The sequence below is a fragment of the Dermacentor albipictus genome, chromosome 1, assembly GCF_038994185.2.
Source record: "Dermacentor albipictus isolate Rhodes 1998 colony chromosome 1, USDA_Dalb.pri_finalv2, whole genome shotgun sequence".
Classification (NCBI taxonomy): domain Eukaryota; kingdom Metazoa; phylum Arthropoda; class Arachnida; order Ixodida; family Ixodidae; genus Dermacentor; species Dermacentor albipictus.
The window spans coordinates 34,260,624-34,285,216 of NC_091821.1; the positions used below are offsets into that span (position 1 = coordinate 34,260,624).

At 45.2% G+C, this 24,593-nt stretch overlaps 1 protein-coding gene across 1 annotated transcript; it reads left to right on the forward strand.

The window, feature by feature from the left end:
- The first annotated feature begins 21,396 nt into the window (after positions 1-21,396).
- LOC135901107 (keratin-associated protein 19-2-like) lies at positions 21,397-24,278 on the forward strand. Its single transcript, XM_065430786.1, has 3 exons — positions 21,397-21,554; positions 23,120-23,528; positions 24,140-24,278. The coding sequence occupies exons 1-2, from the start codon at positions 21,543-21,545 to the stop codon at positions 23,498-23,500; spliced, it is 393 nt and encodes a 130-aa protein (XP_065286858.1). The 5' UTR covers positions 21,397-21,542; the 3' UTR covers positions 23,501-23,528; positions 24,140-24,278.
- The last annotated feature ends 315 nt before the right edge of the window (positions 24,279-24,593 follow it).

Sequence of the window (24,593 nt, forward strand, 5' to 3'; positions counted from 1 at the left end):
TGGAGAAACGTCACGTAGCTTCTGTGGCAGCCGGTCGACGTATCACTGTTGCTTCTTTTTTTCGTGGAAGGGGCTCGTACGATGGGGAAATGGGGGGGGGGGGGAATTACCTGCTCCGCTGGAGGTCCCTGAACTATCCTCTCTCTCTCTGCACGATAGAATAAAAGGAGCTGCAGAAGATGGTGCTCGTGGAAAAATAATTATATGGAATGAAAATTTAAATGAACGAACGAAAGAAAGGGAGGAAAGAGAAGAAAAAAACAATAAAACAAAGCAACCCAATGAAAAATAACTAAGTGATATTGCCTATAAATTGAAATTTAGCATAGCGAATAGATTTTAAAGCTCCCTTCGGAACGTTTATGCCAGTTGCTTGCAATGTCTTGAACTTATGCATGAGGTATGCTTCTCCGTATTTTCTGTCTCGCGCACAAATTAAATTAGACTGTAGGATGTAGAGTTTAGGTTCATCAATGTTATGACCTGGTTGGTTGAAATTCTCGGCGGCGGCATTGGGAAGCTCTTTAACTGTGTCCGCGCGATGTCCGTTTACCATGACGTTCATCGATTGTCCCGTTTCACTGATATATTGTTTCTTACAGAAGGAACATTCAAGCCATTCAAGCCGCTTCTTTTATTCTCTCTTGCAGAGAGACGATAGTTCACTGACCTGCAGCGAAGCAGATAATCCACAGCCCCACCACATACCATCGTTCAGGCCCCTTCGACGAAAAAAGGAACCTACAGTGACACGTCAACGGCTGACACACGGCACTACCTGACATTCCTCCACCAACGTTGAATAGCACACCTTTCTTTTCAATTCTACACCCTCGCCGCTAACACAGCGTTTGTCGTTGCCTCGCCCATCCACCTTGCCCCCTCTCCCCTTTAGAAGACCCCTACTTATATATACTGTGCCGAAGAAAGGATATGTCGCCTTGAAAAAGACAAGTCCACTTGTCGAAACGTTGGCTCCTGCTTTTACCTTGTTCTCGTTTTATTATTCATCTCGAATTTCCATCTCCCGCTTTCCCCGTGTTTTCCCAGAACAACTATTGGTTATATTAACCTAAGTATGGACAGCTGGGCTAGTTGGTTGTGATTGGCATAATGAAACATCGTCCAGCACACAATTGAACACGGACGAGAAGAGAAGGAACACAGAACACCGGCGTTCGTGTTGTCCTCTTTTCGTTCGTGTTCATTTGTGCGCTGGAAGGATGTTTCATAATGTTATCTTAACCAAATGGCAGCATCCCTTACTCAGTCGCCTCGGAACAACGAGTGCACTTCACGTCATCGCTTTTTGCTACTTAAAGTAAACACTAATTAAGGTCACGAAACCTATGTATTCACCATAACTACAATTTGAAACAGCCTTACTAACAATGCAAAGCTTGCCGTGACTCTCATTCCTAAAAAATATAAATCATTCTATCCATAACATTTTTTTTAGTTTTCTTTCTTTCTTCAAACCATGTCTATTACAGAAACCGCAATGTCAGTTAGCATGTTTTATTTAATGTCTCGCTCCTTTACAGATTTGTGTTTATTCATAGTCTTATTCTTGTGAATAACTGTTAAAACTATTGTACTTTCGTATACTTCCTACTGAGTTTTTTTTTCATGCTGTTAGTGTGTTTCGGAACTCTTCAATGTTGGGTGCCGGAAAGTGTCTAAAGTGCATTGTACTGCTTAAGGAAGTATACAATAAATTTCAAACAGATTAAAATGAATCACACATCTATTAAATCACCTAGAGGAACGTTAGCACGTTGATCCATCGCTTATGTTTTTTTTGTGTGTGTGAAGAAAAGAACAGGCCGAATTCAATACTGCAGCCACTTGTCAGACGCTTTGAAAAACTGGAAGTCAGTAACCGCTTAATTCTGGGATTTTACGTGCCAGAACCACGATTTCATTATGAGGCACACCGTAGTGGGGCACTCCGGATTAATTTTGACCACCAGAGAATATTTACCGTGCTGGAAGTTAGTAACCACAAAATATTGCGCATTCATTGGATTACGACACTGGCAAGAATCTCCACACTGCGATCCTTCGTTTGTGAATTTCCCCCCAAATGTTTTCACAATCAGAACCCAATCTACAATTTACAAGATGTGCCGTTCCTGCTCCAAAGTAGTCACCCTTGAAGAAAGGACCAAGTTGATCCCGAAACACAGAGTTACTTTAGTCACCGTCTTTATTTTGCTCAGGCTTTGGCTGGTGTTTAAATATTTTTTTCTGACAGTTTTACCACTTCGCCAAAAAGACAGATATATGTCAAGTACCAACGCTTAAGAAAGTGCCGAAGCTTACTGTGGGAGAAGTGGTATCTGAGCAAAACAGAGTGATGCTCTCCACGTAGATGTTTATGTATGAGAAAAACAAACAAACAAACAAACAAACAAACAAAGAGCTGATGCAGCGTCGAGTTTAATTGGTACATGAGAAGTACAACACTCGCGACCTGTATGTTTGCGATGGCCCGAGTTCTCTGACGTTACGTTTAACATATGCACGAATCAATGACTGTTCATCGATAATGCTGTGCCATAAGATCACACGCGCCAATTGTGGCACAGACTGAAGACGCAGCGACTAAATAAGTGGGAGTGGGCATGCTGGAACATTCTTGAGTGCGCCGGATGCCACCGACGCCGTTTCATTGCTATTTCCGCTGTGCATTTTCAAAAAAGCTCACGAGATGGCGCAAGTGCTTCAGAAAAGGAGCAGGCGTCGCGAACCCGCGAACTTCCAACTTGCTCCGCTTCACTGTACAGAGGTGGTGTATTCGCGTATGCCGAATTTTCATTCTTTGGGGGGAAGGGGGGGTAGGGGGGTGCGAGAACACGTGCCTGGTATGTCGCTCCCTGGCTACGCTACTGCCTAGGAGTAGTGCCGAGCTTCTATTACAATAATTGCTCTTAGAGCCCTTCCACCCTTTCACCACCACTCTCGGCCACAGACTTTACCCCGCCTATTAAAGGCAATGGCCGATAGCTCTTTTCGTGCTTTCATTCATCTAGAAACTCATGCTGAATGCCTCGCGCAGTTATGAGAGCAGTTAAAGCTTGTAGACATGCCTACCACATCCTAACGGAACATGAAGGGCACAAACAACTCCCCTGAGGAAAGAAACAAAAGTGAAATTCGTAAGGTTATTTAGGATCACGAAACGTTATAACGAGTTGTAACATATGCAGAATGGATCTCACTTACCCTCTTTGAATGCTGACAAGATAGTATTGTCAGTCAAGGGTGTCATACGCATGAGACATACGTTCCTGATATGTTTGATAATTTTTCTGGAAACACTGCCGCGGACATAGGCGCGAGGCAGCCGCACTGCAATGAAAATAGGATAAATCTTCCTCTTACCCATAGTGAAACCTGCCTGATGCTGAGAACGATATCCTGTGCGCAAGCTCATGGTTTGATCAGAAATCAAAATGCTCGGATTTATTCGTTATAGATCATAACATTATGTTGTCCATTCTGCCAAAGTTGAGCAGTAATGGAAACTTTGTAACTTTATTGCACCGTCTATGGCTTGGGACAGCAATCACGAGTCACTTTTTTCCACAGGGTTCAACGAGTTGATAGTCCGCGAGTCACCGCGAGTGCCATTGTGGCCACGCTGTCGAAGACGTGCAACACCTAATCTCGAGTGCCCACGGCTCGTTACAACGAGACGAAGGCTAAAGGCTGATTTAATGCTACTAGACCGTAGGCCTTTCACTATGAAAGAAATACTTGGCCGAATAACCATAGCCAACACTAGAGATACAGAAAAGAGTACGTGTAGCTTTGCAAATTCTTTAGAGCGCAGCTCTTAAGGCGCCAATACACTTCGACGTGACCCGGCGCGTGCGCGCGCGCGCGGTGGTTGCGCTACGTCACACCAGGACGGCTACGCCGCGTCAGGCGTAAATCCGTCCCCCTACAGTACAGCGCCGCGCCGCTGCCGCAGCTGGAGTAGCTCATGCGCAGAACACCGCATCGGTTCGTGGTGCCTGTCGTGGAACATAGAAACAAATCTTTCGCGCGTTTTCTCTGTCGGTAGCGACCGCGGACCAGGCTGTTGCTCGGCGATGGCACGGATGTAGACACATTCCGCAAGACGAAATTAAGCAGGAGACACACGGTACGATTCGGCGTCCGATCCGACGTGCGGCGCCACATGCTCCGGTATGCGGCATACTACGATTCGGGACACACGGTGCGTGCATCCGAAAGATTGAGCGGCGCGTAAGCTCCGCCCAGATACAGCCCCCGAGCTTCACTTCATATCCACATCGAGAAACACAATACAAACAACTCTGCACAACACTGCTTCGCTTTACACGAATACTGTCAATAAAATTATGCCCCTGCGAGTGACGGAACACCACGACGGCGCGTTGTCTATACTAACGGTTCCGCCAACAACCAGTGATAGGGCCGGTAGGCCTATATATAGTTAGGCGGACGCTGCGGCCGACGGCGCTGGCGATCCAAGGCGAGCTTGTCAAAGAGCGCTTATTTTTGCCAAAACAATTAACACTTTACATTTAGGTGGCCCGTAATTAAATGCAATGGTTTACTCGACGCAGTCGTTGCGAAGGGCAAACGTGCAAGCGAAGCGAGCAGCCTCGCTCAGACGGTCGGTGTGTGCTGTCTGCCCGTGAAATGCCCTCGCGTCACGGCTCCCGATCTCGCCAGTAGCTTGGTGCTAGTGTATTAGGCGCTGCTTTGCATAACAGGCACACGTTCTGAACTGGTAACTATTTCATGTCGGAAACAAACTGCAGCAGGCAAGGGAAAAAAAAAAAGGACTGCGAGAAACCGGCCAGCCAGCGCCGCCTCCGTGGAGGGAACGTCAGAGAACGTCACATGCCAGCCACGCTGTCATTGGCTACGGCCAAACGACGGTGCGGTTGTCGGACGCGTCGGACGATGAAAATCTGCCCGTTTGTCCCACGCCGGACGTCCGATCCGGCGCTTCGGCACGGCAAAACACCTCGATTCCGGCTGCCGTTCCGGTGTGTCGGACGCCGGATAGGATACCGAATCGGACCGTGTGTCGCGTGGTCTGCGTCGCAAGAGGAACAGGTCTCTCTACATAACACAGACACGTAGCCGCTGCCACTCCTTTTCGTCGCTTCAACAGCTTTCAGTTCACGAGCATAGCGGTCCCTCAGCCGCTTCCATAGTTTCAGGCACTCTTCGACTGAAACAGGGAAAACAAGACAAACAAACAGGCGCTGAATGAATAGCATATCCGGAGACGTATACACACACATGCGTCGCATTGACGCTCCTGTTGAGAGGCCAGAGTACATGCGTATCTGCTCCCGCGCGTTGTTTTCCCGCTCCGCATCCCAGTAGTCCATTCTTTTGGTGTCGTAGACATACGGGTGTTGCTGGACGACGTCCAGAAGCCTTTCGATTTTGGAGCCGCACAGGTCGGGCACGCTTTCTTGCGAAGAGGCCATCTCGTTCTGGCTCAGCCTGCCGAGTAGTGAGTCTCTGCCTCGACGAGAGAGGGCGCTAGGCGCTAACTTGCTCGCTGCGGTCGGCGCGAAATGCAGTCGGTTGCATTCGGCGCCGGGCGACGTCCGAGCGCGCCGAATGCCGCTGGTCGCGTCGGTGCCAGATGCCGCCGGACTGTAGAGGGTCGTGTTTTCGCCAACGTAACGTCGGAGTGTATTGGCGCCTTTAGGCGCCCGTTCCTGCGGCGAGCGTCGGCGAAGGCCTTGGCGTCGGCGTAACCGGGCGAACGAGCACAGGGAAAGATGAAAGCGAACGCCGAGCGCAGTCGGGGAGGGGGAGGCTAAAGGTGCGAGGAGGAAAGCGGAGAGGAGGGTGCAGCTCAACCAGAAGGCTGAAAGCGGCGGAGGGTATGGCGAAAAGAGTGAGGAGGAAATCTGAGTGCCGGCACGACCGGGCATGCGGCCAGTGCGGAAACAAAGCGCTTCGTCTGCCGCTTCGTCGCCGCTGCTGCTAAACGAGCTGCACGAGCAGAGGCTTAGCGCCGCCGCCGAGAGCACATTGTCCATCAGAATGAAATTCTTTGCCACAATATATTGCGACTTTAAAACACCTAAACAGCTGCTCTCGAAATTCGCATTAGGGTGTATCGTCGGCGATTTTTTTTTTGAACAAACAAACATAATTAGGTTCTTATAAACGCATCGTGTTTGACGCTACTATTACGTTTTCTTTGAATACCATGGGTTGCATAGGCGCCGACTACGGTGGGGCTCCGGGGCCTTAGCCACCTGCGAAGTTTCCCCCCTCCACACTCCGGCAAAACGAAAACGTTCCCGTCTATGACGGGTTGTATAGATGCTGTGTGGAGCTCACGTCTGACATTCTTATATGTTCCTGTGTGTTTGTTGTGTAGATATGAACTGAACTGATGTGGCTGTATCCAAGCTCTTTTGTACACTTTCACTTGTTTACCAAACTCTCCATGTCTCAGTGTCCTTTCACTTTCTTCTGTGGGCAGAACTTCGCGCTATTTGACTGTTGCCAATGCATACCACTTTGTTGTGCTTGTAGCTTTCCTTGCTCTGAGAAAAAGACTAGCCGGCAGCAATAACGGCGCCAACTTCTCCGTTAATTTCATACCAAATAAAAAAATACACAATTAAAAAAAAAGATTACGCACTGCTTGTTTCACAAGATCATGGCCGACCAGCCATCTCGCACCTTGCTGCTCCTTTTACGAGTCGCACTTTAATTTTTGCCAATTCCTGCTGCTAAGCCCAAATTCGTAAAAATTCTGGGCGTATATCACTGGATGCAAGACGAGTGCAGCTGCTAGGCCAAATTCACGCGCACTCCACTCCTCAGCTCCCTTTAATTATTTATTTATTTATTTACTTACTTACTTACTTACTTACTTACTTACTTACTTACTTACTTACTTACTTACTTACTTACTTACTTACTTACTTACTTACTTACTTACTTTCGCATGCATTATTTTAGGCATTAGCAAACTGAAGCTGAATCCCATCTGTTAGGGTGGTGTCATGAAATATTCCGGTTATTCCTTTGCAAGAACATCACTATATCTTTTGTTTGCGGAGTTTACACTGCTCCCAACGTTAAAGTAGTGCACAACTAATATGCCATAACGGCGGGAGCACTCTAAATGTCGCAACAAACAGTCCAGTCATGCAAGCGATCTTGGAAGAAGCAGTTGGAAACAGACTTTGAAGTAGGTAGTCGCATCGGTTTCGAACAGTATTTTTTCGGTTGCTCTCCAATATTTTTTCCGCAAAGGGGAGTTAAGAATCTTTCACACTTTTAAACACGCGCTTCTCTCCCGGTACTACAGTGGTAAAATCAGTAGTAATAATGTTCTTGTCCAATAGGAACTGTTTCTCTTAATGTAAGAGGATTTGCCCTTCTTGTTTTCTCCATATTCCTCGCTGATTTGTATGATTGATTACATTATTTGACGATATCGTTATCAGTGGCAACTCTCGTCGCCGGCTTTTTGACAGCATTAGATAGTGCAATGGTCGTAAAGAAATGACACGAGGAAATGGGCGAATAAAACGCGTACATACCCGCCAAGTACTTTGGAAACTGGCAAGTCACAGTTTCTGTAACTCGTCGCCCTGCACTGCTGTCAAGCACTTGCTACGACCCTGCACTGTGATTGCCCAGAATACGGCGGTCGACCAGTCATTTTAATCCCATCAACGTTAGAAACACGGTTAGCCAGCTTTCGAAGTGTACAATGATATTTCAAGTACGTACCATACATATTCAATGCAATCAATCTTTTTTTCTTTTTTAGACAAATGCTTCTTTTCAAAAATTTCCCTACTTTGCCGTCGCTGGACATTTTGTGCTGCTTATTACGGCTAGTTTCAAGGATATCTTCACTGGGTGCCAAAAAATCAGCAGACTTTAGTGATTACTCCGCCTCTGAACTTATTTATTGCCACAGGAGCATGCTATCACCGCGGACATTGTCATCTTCTTACGGAATATCATTTGCGGTGCATACAACGGTGTTTGCTACAGTAGTGATCGTTGACGCCTCCGAAATATAAGCATAGAATCTAGTAGTACGTGCACAATGTTGGGGGGGGGGGGAGGGGAGTTGTTTTAGTTACATATTATTGTTTGTCCCGAGCATAACTGCGTGAATATCGATACGTTCCCACTGCAATAAACTTGGTAAGCTCCTAAAGTGAGCTTAAGGTAACAAAAGCACGCGTTAAGCACGCTTTATAATTATATTCATCACGCCACACATTACATTGTGATGCTTGTTGCCAATATTAGGTTAATTGTCCGGATTATGCGTGCCATATATTTGCATAGGCTTCATGATGATGCCATGTCGACATCTATCTTTGAAGTGCTCATTGCTACAGCAACCTTAGACCAATAAGATGTGTAAAAGAGGGCCACAGCCCACCACCTAAATTAATGAGATCACAGAAGAATGATTATACTACCCAAAGACGTGTACATTTACATATCTCAAGCTGCAAATAAAAGATACAATCTCAAGTAAAAAGCCAGAAAACCTCACCTACCAGTGACAAAAAAATGTCCTTAGTTTAGGAACAATAAAAAGTGCCCGTGAATTTTCAGTACATGCGATCACAGGGAATCCTACATAAAATAATGAAGCTTACAGAAGAAAAAAAATCTTATAACACCCTATTATCTGCTATTGGAGCAAGTTTTCGCTGAGCGTATGAAGGGTTTTGTCGGCACGTTTGATCAGCATTGCAGTACGAGTAATCGGGCGGCCGGATGCACTTAAGCATTATTCGCACGAGTATTATGAAAAGCGTAGTGACATCGTTTTATAAAGTTGCGACAGAGTGGAATTGTGTGCCTGACTTTCCCCAAGGTCACGCTACTGTACTTCGTGAAAAGGAAACGAACATGAACATTGATCGTGGCATTTTCAGGATGTGCGTGTTGCAAGTGCGATACGGGAGAGCGACACCGAACGTATCGGATGTCCTGTAAAGGTGCGGCTGTGCCAGCCTTCATATCTACACCCCGCTACTCTCTCTTTTTTTTTTGTTCACTACTGTTCTTCCCGAAGGCAAGCGTTATTTTTGTCGGGAAAACGCGATATCGGGCCGGAAGGTGGCATGGTAGCGGATGGGTAGCCACGCGTGCGCAGTGGCCACGTGATTTTGGTTGGTTTTTTTTTTCATCTTTTTTCTCGCCTTTATGAGCCAAGGTTTAATGAGCCGGAATGCTTAGTAGTGTCGTGTCCATTTTTCCGCCTCAGGCCTTAAAAACCGTTCTCGGCTCGACTTAACGACTTAACTGACGCCAATATATATATATATATATATATATATATATATATATATATATATATATATATATATATATATATATATATATATGTAAATATATATATATATATATATATATATATATATATATATATATATATATATATATATATATATATATGTGTGTGTGTCTATATGAATATTATATGGATATTCAGCTACTTGAAGGACAAACAGAGGTTGGTATATCACCACAAGGTACGCCACGGTAGGCGTTGAGCCCCACTTTATTTAACCTTGCGCTTCAGGAGGGACGCGTCCCCAGGCGCGTGCCAGACTCCCAAAAGCGGCCACACTAACATCACGTTATCTTCGAGCACGAGGTCTGGAGGTGTCCTCCGAGAAATGCGCTATGGTCGCCTTCCTGCGCAAGGAAATAAGACCTACGTTGTCAGAATTAATGAACAGCCTATCACCTACGAGAACATGCACCGCTTTCTAGGAGTGATAATAGATCGAGGCATCTCTTTGAGACCTCATGTTTCTACCTAAACGAGAAGCTCACCATGATAACCCATGCCCTAATATTTCTTGCGGGAAAGTCATGCGGTGCTCCTGTGAAGGCGATTATCCAACTCTATAACGCACTGTTCCTGGGTCTTCTGCACTATAGCGCACCTGTACTGGGTGGGACTGGTAAGGCCAACCTCCGTTCTTTCCAGTCTGTGCAAGCTCAAGCTCTGCGAATGTGTATTGGCCTTTCCAGATCTGTATCCACGGCAACAACGATACCCATCGCGTAAGAACACCCTATCAATACGTACATTCAATTCGAAGCTTTAAGGATGCACATAAGGCACTTCGCCCGACTTCGATCGTTTCATCTCGCTTCCCTTCCTGCCGCTAGACCTCGTTCAGCGTTTAGCAAGATTACTGTCGCCAACCATGAAATTTACCGTCGAACTTCATGCTTTCAGCGCGACCATATGTATACCGCTGTGGTGCCTGTATCCACTCCAAGCCCTTATTCTAGTTCCCGGCATCAAAAAGAAAACGGAGATGTCATCTTTCGCCCTCAAACAAACCGTGCTTTCATTCCTGCATGAGAAGCAAACAGAACGCATCCACGTTTGCACAGATCCTTCTGTCTCCTCCAAAAGCTCAGCTGAGCAGTGGTAATTCCCGCGAAATTTCATCATCGAAACATCATCGACGGCTGCAGAACTCGCTGCAATCCGTACTGCTCTGGAGTTTATTGATTGCAAATCATCACAGTCATGGTCAATCTTTTGTGACTCAAAGGAAGCTCTCCGACGTCTGCTGTCCTTTTTCAACCACCGACCTAACGTGCAATTAGTCGCAGACATACGACTACTTCACCATCACACAATCGACAAGGGGCACAGCATCATCTACCAGTGAATACCGGGTCACTGCGGAATTTCGGGTAATCATAGTGCGGATGACGCTGCCCGATTGGCCCACGACGGTGCCCATATTATGCCACTACCACTTCAGAGAATAGATGCAGCTGCAAAGCTCCTGTCCCTCGCACGCGAGCTTACACAGACTGTGGAACATCAGCGAATTCACCAACGCACGTCTGTAGATATTTGGTCCACGTCTTAAGCTCCGTCTTCCACCAGGGCTACCCCGAGCGGAAGCAACACTTCTGTGCCGACTGTGGCTCAGCTTGGCATTCACGAACGCCTATTACTTCCACATTAGATTGGCCGACAGTCCTGCTTGCGACAACTGGGGCTGCGAGGAGATGATCAAGCACCTCCTCTGTGACTGTCCCCGTTACAATGTGTCGAGAAAAGTGCTCGCGACCGCGCTCGAAAATCTGAACCATCACCCCTTCATAGAGGAAAATGTTCTAGGACACTGGTTCAGACGGGTTTCGGCGCTCAAGGCTTTAAGGGCCCTGCTTAAGTTCTCAAGGGCTTGTGAATTGTGCGACCGACTTTGAAAGTTGTAGCGCGTAGCATCGCGTTATGGTGTGAGTTCTTCTCACTTTAGTTGTTTTATTTGTTTCTTCTTTCACCTTTTATTCCCGTAGGCCCTTTCTCCAGCACAATGTAGCCAGCCGGCACTTACACTGGCTAAACTGCCCTGTCTTTCCTTCACTTTCTATGTCTCCCTCTCTCTCTTTCGCTCTCTCTCTCTCTTGTTCTAGCCCCGTTTCTCGTTTCAAGCCTCGATCTTCTCGTGAGCTTCTGTCTTGTTTACTTATATTCTCTAGTTAGAAAGCCATAAATGCAGAAATCGATATTGTACGCTGATAAGTTGCCCGGTTATGTTATATTGCTGCCCTCGTTATTGTGGTCTGAGAGCATCCGATAACACCAATGAATTCCGCATTCCCCATTTATATGCGTGTTTGAAAGCCTGGATTGCGAGAACCAGCATAGACGCCGATTCCTGCAAATATTATACTGGTTCACCTTGCTGCGTACAAAACAACCACACACACACACCCGTACTTGCACAGAACCCGTCAAATTATTAAAGTACGCTTGCAATTTGTGAGGCTCATGCATCTAACACGTCTTGATCTTAGTTGTAATGGATATGTTGCTTACCAAACGCGTGATCATTGATTTTCCTTATGTAAAGTAATTTTGTTAAGAGTTAGAACAAAGTAAACACAATAACCAAAATATATTACTATTACCTATAGCTTCTAATATTCCGTAGCCATGCATCTTTTCAATACCAAAATGCCTTACAGTTGTGTCATTTGTGAAACTGACAATTAGCCGTCAGTATTTTGCAAGATTCCACCTGTTTGTCATGATTAACTTTAGAAGTGAATAGAGCACCATAGCATTTTCATTGAAGAAAATGGTTTACAATTTTCCTTGATTGCTTTTCATTTCTGCCTAGTTCAGTTGAAATTTGATCCATGGTTGCAGGCAGCGCGAAATTGACGTGGACATGGGGACTCGCGGCGCCTCTGCGTCAGTCATCCAACGAAATAATGATTTATCAGATTTCCTTTAAAATAGCGACAGCTGCGTCGCTGGCCATTAAACAAAGCTGCAATGAATTCCTCGACATATCACTATAGCAGTAAGCACTGAAGCGAACAAAATGTCTAGAGAAGCACATAATTCCGCTACTGTCACGCAAACTAAATTCATGAGGGCCGATGCTAACATTATAACAAAACAATGTAAGTCTGCAACACAATTTCATTGATTTGATGCCAATTATATGAACGGTCTTCTGTATAGATTTGACCATCGTCCGAGGTTTTGGATCTCATATGTCGCTGGCCATGACATGGACACTCTCATTCATCGTGTCAGGCTAGAAGTGGCGTATACAGGTAGCTTTTTGCACAGTACGCCTCTTTAAGCTGTACCTTGTTGCACGTGCGACCATTCATTGGAGAATGCAGAACACGTTATATTAATCTGGTTTCAAGTTTTAGCAGCGAAAATGTGTTTTGAAGCCAACGTTGATGACCCTCCATAACAATCCTTTTAGCATAAGAAAAGTTGCTTGCGCCATGGGATAAGAAAACATCACAGTGATCAGCTCTGAAAGTTTTAATAACCCTCTTTGCTGAAATTACATTGTATCTATGATTAACACTTTGTCTGTACTTTGTATGCTATTGTTAGGCCGCGACATGCGTGGGTTATAGATTGATTTGTGTGCTGTTTTCTTTTCTATGTTGACTTTCGTTGTTTAAGCATGTTTACGACATGGGCTTTATTTCCAGATCGCTTGTTCTATTTTCCTTATAACCTCATGTTGTCATCCCTTGCTCACTGAATCTATCTATTGTTTGTGGAGAAGCCAGCATCACAATAGTTGCCACCATTTCCAATGCCATCGTAATAAATCACTCATTAAACGCAAGAAATGAGTACTTAATTCCCTCGCTCGAAGGCCTGTTCTGTTTGTGGGCTTAACCGTTCCACATGTTGTTCCTCATGGGTGAAAGTCACCTTCTGTCAATTTATTTTTCAGTAGATGCAAGCAATATATAAGTGTCGTCAACATTTATTGTTATCTCAGGTGATTGCGCTGCTTAATGTCTTTCTTTTAGGTGAGCAGTATATTGCATGGACATAATTTTGATCCTTGACACGAACCCTCGTTAAATTGCAGCAGTGCGCCAGAGACTGTTGTCCAGAGATATCCGCTTTCATGTTACAGGGAGAAACTTCGACAAACTGAATCGCTGCTTACGCGCCATATTCATCCGTAAATCGTAGACCGACGCAATGTTTAACAGACAAATGCCGTACTAAGCCCAAGAAATAAATCGAGGAGGAAAATATTTTCTAAAATACTAGGTTTTCTTGAAAGTGCAAGAAAACAGCTGCTTGAGACGCTTGCAGCATGCTATCTTTTTTATAGTTCTCTTAACGGCGCCTAAAAGAAGGCCTGCAAAATATTAGAAAGCCGAAGTGGCCCTCATTGACTGGCTGCAGTAATATTTTTTTTCTTTCAAATATGCTTTCAAACAAATTGTCACCTACTGCCCGCCAACTTACTCGGCTGCCCATGAGTATGACCCAAACGGTAAACGTAGATCAGGGACCATGTAGACCATGCTGAATTCGTTTGTGGCTCGGCGTCGTATATGCCAACTCCTATACCAATTCCTATACGTTTCTCATAAGAATAGCCGACGGCATTATAATGGCCTTCCCAGGTGCGATAACATGCAGCTGTGACGAGAAAGCACATACCTTGCCTTTGTCAGCCCACGCCATAGTGCCGAGAGGCAAGTGACCCGCAGAGTGCTGGATAGACTGGACAACCGTACACTGTCGGAACAAAAATTACTAGGCCGGTGCTGAAAAAGGAACTGCCCGCAAAAGGCCATATTTGCAGTAGTCAAGTTTCAGCTGTGTATGGGCCTACATTGTAGACTTTAAGATAGCAGTATGTAATCGTTGGATAGCGTACAAAGTTTAATTTGTTTGGTGCTCGGCTTTCCCGTTCTCTACACTTACGCTCTCGTCCTTCTTTTATCCCCGTACCCCTTCCCTCCATTCAGGGTATAGCCGATCCGAACTACCTCTGGTTAACATCCTCGTCTCTCTCACTTTCACCGTCTCTCTCCCTTTTTCCAGGTGGCCCCAACATTTGTAGCTTAGTTTAGTTGTCCTGAGGCGACAAATTGAGAGCGTGTGTCGTGGTTCTTTCTAACTGGGCTGCCGCAGATTGTTATCGCCATCACGAATGGACCACAGCACTAGACGCTAGGCATCGCTTTAGCAGAAATTTAGCAATCACGATAGAAACATCTATCACGCTAACGTAACCGCCGGGTTAGGCACAGGGCGCGCTCACTTCTCAGGGTGTTTGAGAGCAGTGCTACCAGGGGTGCCCAAATAATGTATCGTCCGTCAGATTTTTACTGACTTAATTTAGAAATTCCATGGGCTATCTTTTTAATGACGAAAAAATGTCCCAAGCAAATTGAAGGGCACCGTAAAATATCAAAATTCGTGTTTTCAAATATGCCTGAAAATCTAGCAATGAGTGGTTAACGATTAAAAACAACGTTAGGTAATGACATTGTATTATTTACGGAGAACACAAAAATACTCTCCGCTTCTTCAGGTGGCTGCTATATTTCACACAGAAGAAGACTTCGCTTATTCTAACCCTGTATTGCTCAAAGTGTAACTTTTGCTACCCAGATATTGATACCTCAACATGCTGATTTAAGCGCAGGAACCTTAACGCATAGCCTATGTTTAGTATTTTTGATATGCCTGAGCGATTTCCCAGTTGCGGATAATTCTGTAGACCTAACTACATTTTTACTTTATTACATTAAATTTTGTTTATTCAAACAACACTTCATTAATTTTTTTTGCACAAGTGTACTCTCGATGACCAGAAATAAAGGTGAAGAAGTTATGATTTCCGTTGGTGTGAACCTCTTTTTTGAGTTTCACCAGGTTAAACGCGTTGAATGTAAGCGCTAAATCTCTACAGTTATAAGTACACGAGAATCCACTTTATGTGTTTATCCTTTTTTTCACTGAAGGGGGGGGGGATTTAACGGGTTTGGACTTCACAAACACACATGGCACTCTCTGCTCACGTATCTATTATAGAAAGTGCGTTTCATAGCATTACTTCTTGCAACCCTACTGGCAATAGCTCAGCGACTTGGGTATTCTGCTGCTGAACGCAAGGTCGTGGGCTCGTTTCCGAACCGCAGTGGCCGCAGGCCCTTTCCCAACTGCGACGGAGACAGAATGTCAAAACGCTCACGCGTCGAGCTTTGTCTGTATGTGAAACTGTGCCCTCTCTTTGTCTCTGTTCTCTCCCATTCCCCTAGTATCATCACTGCGGAGCCTATTCGAGAGAGGGCTAAAGTTTTGTGCTATTTAGCAAGTATACTGAGAGTGGCAGTATTGTCGTGGAAGCGCAAGCACGTGGGCCTCGTACTGAATTTCATTACCACAATATCCTCCTCACGCACTGCGGCACAAAACTAAGTGGAACGCCCACTGATTTCATAGCAGAATTTGGGGATCAATAAGTTCAGGAACTAGTAATTTTATGGGGATTATAATTAACCTAACATGCTTGAAGAACATTACGCAGTTGTATAGGCTTGAATTGTGTAGGTGAAACAGGTATGCCGAAGCTGTTAAATAAAAGTTATTTTGATGAGACGTACTAGATGAGACGAAAATAAATATTGAAAGTCATTTAAGTATCCATGACTTCTCTAGTTAATAGACTACATCCATAATACGCGATGTCATACAGTGCCAGGTGTCCTTCACCACTCTACCTCAGTTCACCTTAATCCACATTGCTCTAATTTCTATAAGCCTTTATTCCTCTTAATCGAATTTAGTCGACTTTATTCCACTTTAATCCACCTTAATGCACATTGCTCTAAATTTTATAATACTTAATCTGCCTTTATTAACTTTAATCCTCCTTAGTCCACCTTGCTCTAATTTGTACCAACCTAATCCACCTTAATCCACTTTGATCCACTTTTTTTCACCTTAGTTCACTTTATATCCCCTGAATTTAGTTTACTCCACCTTAAGTCACCTTACTCTAACTTCTTTTAACTTTTTTCAGTTTATACGTCACTCTAATTCACTTTAATGCCCATTAATTACACATAATTAGTACTACTAACGTTATACAAGAGGCTGATGACGTCACTGATGATGATGAATTTGGCACCATCACTTGATCACGTTAAATTTTCTGCCTCATGGGACATGCTATTATGCATGTGCATTAAAAAGGAGTTCTTGACAGCGTGTGCTGCCTACAGCTACACTTTTTTCACTTAGTTACTATCAACTAATATTAAGGAAACGGGTATACATTGTTGCACTCCTTGATAACCGACAAAGGTATTGGGCTGCTGAGCACGAGGTCGCGGGATCGAATCCCGGCCACGGCGGCCGCATTTCGATGAGGGCGAAATGTGAAAACACCGGTATACTTAGATTTAGGTGTACGTCAAAGAACCCCAATGGTCCAAATTTCCGGAGTCCTCAACTACGGCGTGCCTCATAATCAGAAAGTGTTTTTGGCATGTAAAACCCTGTAATTTTATTAACCGAAAGAGAAAAACAAACAAAAAATCATTAGCCATTCCATCTGTGAAGGTGGTTGACCAGCGGAGCTGTTTAGCACATGACACGGAGGTGACATGTAATTTAGAACAATGGCACGAACTCATTTATTCTCTTGATGAGTGGTCATCGTGACAAAGGTACCCACACACATTTATTGTCTTGATCGGTGGTCATTATTTCACTCGCAACTGCAATCACATTCTTTGATGATATAAAATCGATGTACCTGCGCAGCTGGGTGGTCGGTTGCGCCGTATCGGTGTGGCATCGCAAGGGATATGTGTGCAACACGGAACGAGTAAACCGCTCCATTTTCGGTCCCGACACATCCACATTGAAATCCCAGACAACGACCACAGGGGTAGTGTCCTCGAAGCTAATTCACGCAAAGTGAGTAGCCATGAACATTACGGGACTATGAATCACTGCATTTTTTGCTTGCTTATGAGAGAGAGAGAGAGAAAGGCAAAGGAAAGACAGGGAGGTTAACCAGAGATGATCTCCGGTTGGCTACCCTGTACTGGGGGAGGGGCAAGGGGATGCGATGGGTGAGAGAGAACAAAAAGAGAGAAAAAAAAGAAGAACAGAAAAAAAAGAGAACTACACACACACGCACGTACACACAAACTGTTTCTGTGGGCACTGTCACGCAGCCCGCAAAGGCGTTCCTAGTGTTATGTAGTGTCACCGTACAATCCTGTATCACACACTGAAGTCACAATCTGTCAGAAAGTCCAGTGTCTTTTAAATACCGCAGCAGCGCCTTCATAGCCGATCGCGCTGATGTTCGCGTAGGCCAGTATCCAAGGATCTTGTTTTCTGTCAGTGGGCGCTTGTCCAGTTTGTCTAGGGTGGCTGAGAGGACTGCTCTTTGCGGGTTGAAACGAGAGCAGTCACAAAGAAGGTGCGCGATTGTTTCATTGCACCCGCAGAAGTCGCAAGTGGGCTGTTGGACATTCCGATAAGAAAGGAGTACGCATTTGAAAACACCACTCCAAGCCATAGACGAACTAGAAGGGTGCAGTCGCGTCGTGGAAGCTCGGGCGGAATACGGAGTTGTAAATTAGGGTCCAGGGTGTGAAATCGTGCACTTGTGAAATCGGATGAATTCCACTGAGCTAATGTCAGGTCATTTGCCAGTACGGCAAGTTTTTTCGCTGCGTCGGCTCTCGAAAGAGGAATGGCAACACAGCTGACGCCGTCATGGGCAGATCGGGCAGCTGCGTCTGCTCGATCATTGCCGTGTATGCCACAGTGACTAGGCAACCACTGATATATGATATCGTGTCCTTCGTCAACTATGCGATGGTGTACTTCTCTGATCTCTGCGACGAGCTGTTCAAGTGATCCATGGCGCAGTGATGAGAGTACACTCTGTAGGGCTGCCTTGGAATCACAGAAGATTGACCATGCCTGGGATGGTTCCTCCTTAATAACATGAAGAGCCGCACGCAAGGCTATCAGTTCAGCAGCTGTTGTTGATGATACATGCGACGTTTTTAGCTGTATTTCGACGGATCTTGTTGGTATCACCACAGCAGCAGATGTGACTGAGCCATCGATGTAAACGCGTACGCGGCCACTGTGCACCTCATGTAAAAGTTGTAATGTGGCCTGCTTCAGGGCAAACGACGGCATGTTAGCCTTCTTCGTGATTCCTGGGATGGTGAGGCGTACTTCAGGTCTGAGCAGGCACCGTAAAGGTGAGGATGGTCTTGCTGCAGGCATGTAGTTCAATGGCAATGAGGTGCGATTGGCAACAATCATATGACTGATAGTTGCGTGTGGCCTTTCTGCGGGTAGAGCGGCAAGGTGGTGAGAAGGTAGTCGGGCAACGTGGCGAATATGCGCTCTGAGAGCGTTGGTTACCAAGTACGTTGATATTGGGTGATCTCGAGCTATGACAATCGTTGCTGATGAGGGTAACCGCCATTGCTCTAGGGGTCTGAGCCATTGATGTTAAGAGTTTTCGACATGCTGTTCTATATGTTGTATGCGTAATTGGAAAGAATTTCAGCACTGTTCGCTTCACTTGGCTGAGTGCTTGTAGCCTCTGCCTTACGGGGGCATGAGCCATTGATGATGATAGTTTTTGTTCACGGAGAACAAAAATGCACGGAACCATAGCCATATACAGTTTCGCTGTGAAAGGTAGCGACACAAAAGTACAAGTATTCCGAGAAAAGTTATAGTTGAAACAGAATACGAGGTGTACAAAGATATAATAAACCCACGTAATGCACACGCATGCACACGAATGGGATCACCCGCATTAACGAAAGGTGCTATGTAAACAATGCTGAATTGGGCCGCTATCTTCAAAGTAAGCATTAACTATACTCATGTACTGCTCTGTGGTGCACTGTTTTCACGGCCATAAACGCCACACCGAAATTCAACACTAAGTTTCGTTTATTTGCAGAAGTTTGTTGCGTTCCTGACATCATCCGTCGCAAATAACATCCTGTTGAATATTAAAGCTCGTTACTGCTATCTGCTTAGTCATTTTTATTGATTACTCAGCATGCTGAAACACTTGATATTGCGGTACAATGTCTACCCAACCGTTCACGTATGTTTTTGCGCAGCCTTTAAATGCTGATAACATTTTATTTTCCATATAAGCTTTTAAAAAGGCACAGTCACTTTACGCTCGTACACTGTTCACCGAAAGTTAAGGTAAGAGCAGTGCAGGTTAAAACGTTCCCATACATAGCACACGTATTGTATGTGCATGTTGTGACGTACAATGTGCTTACTTGCTGCAGCAAGTAATGCCAGCTTATACAATCAACAGTGAAATAAAACTAACATTGTCCCTTACACTTTTTTTTCTGAGCTTGCCAAGCTTTGACATCTACTATTTGCCTAAACGAAACCAAGTAGGCGGCGTCACACATGACGCCAACCTCTAGTATACGCGCACAGAAACATACGTACAATAAACCCGCCATGATCTTGCTATGGCGTTGCTCTGCTAAGCACACGGGCGCGGTTTTGACTCCACGAGTGGGAGGTCGCGTTCAGTGGGGGCTGAATGTAAAAATGCTGGTGTACCTAGATTTAGGTGCACGTCAAAGAACGCGAAGTGGTCAAAATTAATCTGGGGTCCCCCACTACAGTGTGTCTCATAATCATACAGTGGTTTCGGCACGTAAAACCCGAGAATTTAATTTGTTAAGGTTTAGCACTTATAACAATATAAAAAGGGCGGGAACGGTATTTTACTTTTTGCTACCATCTATAAAAGAACCCCCCCCCCCCCCCGCCCCAAACTTTCACCCAATACCTTCATCAAACTTCAATAGCTGCAGTAAATGAAATCTGTAGGTGAAGCTCCGAAGTACAAAGCATTGGAGCGCCAGCTAAGGAACGTACAGTGAAGAAAAAGCGACTCAACCGACCGTAGTAAAAGCTCGGCGCAGGTATACAATGCGAGTGAAACTAATGACACAAACTCAAACAGCGGAGACGCAAACAAGTGTGACCGTTCTAGGAGGCCGGTTTGGCCTCTGATGTTGCCCCTTCGAGAAACAGCGGAAAACGCCGCCGTGAGTAAGCCTCGATCGAGCACGTCATGCAACGAGCGTTGAAGCGCTTTGCGCAATCGCCACAAAAGCCGTGCCAGAAATGAATGAAAGAAGGCCTCGCATATGAGGTAAACAGTAAACCGCAGAGCTTTATTGCGTGTGGCGTAGACATTGACCAAGGTTTAACATTTATAGGGCTGGCGTGGTATTTCGATCAAGAACATCACACGTGTGCTTCGTGTTTTTGTCTTCTTGGAACTAGCTATCAGAAACCGGTTGCGATGCATATTAAGAGCGGCGAGAAAAAGAACACAAGTGTACTTTCTTTCTTGTATTTAATTCTACTGAGAAGTGTTTTTGCCCTCCAGCTCGCACCACCTTGGTGACGCCAGCTAGCTGGTTTTCGAGCTGTCTCAGCTGCCATCCGGCCGGCTTCCTAGATCTGCTCAAGTGGCACGTTTCCAAGGCCGGGTGTCCCGCACGTCTCAGAGTCCATGGCTATCGCTCTCTCTTCCTCTCTCGCCCTTAGCCCTTCTCCCTTGCGCGTAAGGCGCGTGCGCGTTCGTGCTTCGCTAAATACTTGTTTTGTATTTTGTGTCAGTCGCTTTTTTTTTAACTTTCTTTCTTCTTACCTTGTGAGGTTGCGCAACGAAGGCATACGATTCATTATGCTCGAAACGCCCGCGTTAGCTTAGCCGCCGTAATCTCGCAGAGCGATGCCATTCGCTCTGCCCGCACGTGCACTCGGCTGGAAACTCACTCGCCGCTTCTTTTGTGCTTCTCCGAAAATTTGTGGCATCGCCACAGACTGCGATTGCCATTGCCGCCGTTTGCGGGACGTCCCATCCCTAATTTCTCTTTTTCATACTGTTCTTTCTTCTCCAGACCCACTGGAAGAGCAGAGGGTTATTCCACCTGCCAAGCGGACGCCGCGGTATCGCGCTGACAGACCGGGCGACGCGAGGGTGTGGAAAAATCCCCCTCTTTCCCAACTTCCACGCTCGCGTACACATCCTGTCTTCGGCTTGTCCACTGTTATAAAAAGAGCAACAGGTTGAAGGAGAAGAGCCATCGAGTCATTTGATCGCAGCGAGGTAGCCCAGCAGTCCCAGATCATTTTCTATCCGAAAATCATGAAGACCATTGTAAGTGGACTTTCGCTTTCATGGAAGTTCATACCCTACTTAGTTCCTGTGTGCCGCGACGAGTAACTCATTGATGCATGCTATTCTGTTGTAAAAAAGAACAGTTGCCTTTTGTTTTGAAAGTGTTTTTTTCTTCACTTTTTTCTGAATATTCTCTTCTCTGAATCTCTTAACAGACATTTCCTCAACACGGGAAAAAATATTCAGCTCAATATTCAGTTATCCCAACTTAATGGCAGAGGTTTGCACTGATACAAAACTCATGCGCTATTGACTTTTGTATCTATGCAATAGCTCTGTGTTTTTTATAACCCCACTCTGCGCATGAGCAAGTGCGATTGTTTTCACATTTGTATTTCAGTGCAATCGGCTTGTGCGTTTGGCAGCAAGTTCGCCGATCGCTAATTCTTAAAAACAGTAATATTACTTGGTCTTTGTGCAGTGCCTTTTTGTACTGATATTAATTTTGGTAATCTAGAAGAAAGCCAGGAAGACTCTTGCACAATGATACACGACAATTTCGCTCTAACCAATGATTTTTGGGGAATGCGCATGACAGGCGTCCCGCCTACATTATAACTAGAATCAGTCGCATGGTCCGGAGAGTGGTAGTAACTTAATAGAATGAAGCTAGAGGAATTGTTTTGTTTTACAAGTGAAGGGAGCGTTTTTAAGGGGTGCTGTGTGGCGGATAAGGGTGATATTATCCTGACTGAGACAAATAAAAAGTACGGGAGCGATTCGAGCTCTTCGAGTTACTAGGCGCAATTAACTTACGCCAGAAAACATGTAAGGCAACCATCTTCTTGTAGATAAATATTTTTTGTCTGCCTGAATGAAGGCCAAGATCAGAACATGAAAACCAACATCATAAAGAGTAGTGAAAACAGCATCTGGCTTACCTTATTTAGAAAGATGTTTGACAGAGCACTGATCGATATTGTAAATCGCATTCTTTCTACCGGGTGTAATTACCACCTAGGCGAGAAAACTTGCGGTAGCACAGATTATAGCAGCAAAAGAAAAAGACGCGGAAAAGAGTCATAAGAAGAGACAACTGATCTGAAGCTGTGAAACTGTCTATATAAAAAAAAAACCACTTATCCTTAGTATTTGAGGAATAGAAAATGCGTCTGTTGGATAGTTAGAGCATAAATTTTGTTAAGGAAGGCTCACTGTGGATGACAGCTCAATGCAACTTTAGAGAATAAGAAGAAAAAATAAAGAAAATCTTCCTTGACGCAATGCGAATTAATCGACTTTCGGAATGTAGTGCTACTTTCGTGCTCGATACACGCAGGATATTTTTAGCCCTTGCTCGGCCGACTGATATTGCACTCTGGCTTCCCCTCTTCAGAGCACACAAGGAAAGATTACATCTCATTGATCTCTTTTCATTTAAATTATATATCTTATATTGTGCTTCATCAGTTAGGTGTTAAGCCTTTAATGCAGATTGTGGGCCTTGTTGGCGGATTGTTGATTTTTTTCTTTTTTGTTGTTGCTGTTGGGAGCATGACGTTCCCATGACTCTAGCTTGCTAACTTTTGCGCGTGCGTGTGCAGTTCGCCTTTGCCGCCACGTTGGCTCTTTTGGGACTGTCTGTCGCCGCTCCCGCTGAGGAGGAGAAGAAGGAGGACGTTGAGGGGCGCATCGGATTTGGCGGCGGCGCCTACGGCAGCGGCTACAACCGCGGCGGCAGCTTCGGTGTCGGCAGCCAGGGCAACCGTTACGGACAGGGAGGCTTCGGCTACAACGTCGGCGGCTCTAACCGCCGCGACTACGGCAATGCAGCCACCTACGGAGACCGCGAGTCCTTCGGCCTGAGCCAGAACGCCGGCCACAACCGCCAGTTCGGCCAGGGTAGCTACGGCAACCGCCACCACAACAACGCCTTCGGCTCTGGCGGACAGCGCCACTCTTCCGGTGGCAGCTACCTCGGCTGAACTGTCAACTAATCTTCGCTCACCAAAGGTTAGCATTTTGGCTCCATTTCTTCAGGATCAGAAGTTGATAAGTTAATTGAACCTGCCGACTTTTTTTGCATTCGTTCAGCTCTGGTGTATTAGTGCGGAATGTAATTATAGAAGGGGTCATGGCGACATGCTAGCTTAACGAACAGGAACGATGACAAACGCGCACGCACAACTGCGATTTCATTTAAAATCAGACCATCAGCACCTTCCTTTAGTAGCTTCGTTAAGCCAGTTTTCTATCTTTATAAGACTTCAAAACGGCGGGTGTTTTTCTCGTCTAGTGCAATCCTCCGCAGACTATCTGGCGACGTACATGCGTAGGACATCATGTACATAGGCAGCAACGTACGTGAGCTTGAGTTCCATCAAATTCGCCTTCATTCTACAAGCCATGGTGCCCCTCACACGCATGGTAGATTGTCGGGTAAAATAAAAAAAAATCTCTCAATGCTGTGCCCCGCTGAAGAAAGGACCAGTAGGCGCTCTAGTAACGCGGCGACACTACGATTAACCGTGCTTTATGCAGTAGAATTTCTCACCTATAAGAATGCGATACAGTGTTGTATTTTTACTCGTGACCTCCAGGTAACGCTCTCTTTCCAATTTCAGAATGAATGGCACGAACGGACCGGCGCTTTCGACTAGAAAGAACGCAACACTGAAAAATCTTCGATCTAAGTCAGAAATCTGCACTAGGAGCCAGTACGAAGACATTGCAATGAATAAACATATTTATTAAAGGAAGAAATTTGTTTCATGGTGTATTATTTGGCATTCACAAGAAATTTCGCCTTCATAACTTGTTCGAGCGCTACGGCTCAGAGGTGATCTCAATCAAGAGTGAGACTCTTTCTATAGCATACGTAACACTTTGCAAAATCCTTTCAATTCAATCCCAGGAAACAAAAGATTGTTTCGGCAAGTAGGCCGGAAAAAGAATGAGGCGATAGTAACACTACTCTAATAACTGATCTTAGGTATACAGCGTAAGAATAAAGTTTCAGATGTAATTTAGCTGAGTGTATTTTTCTCACACATAGGTAAACATTCATTCAGTGCAATG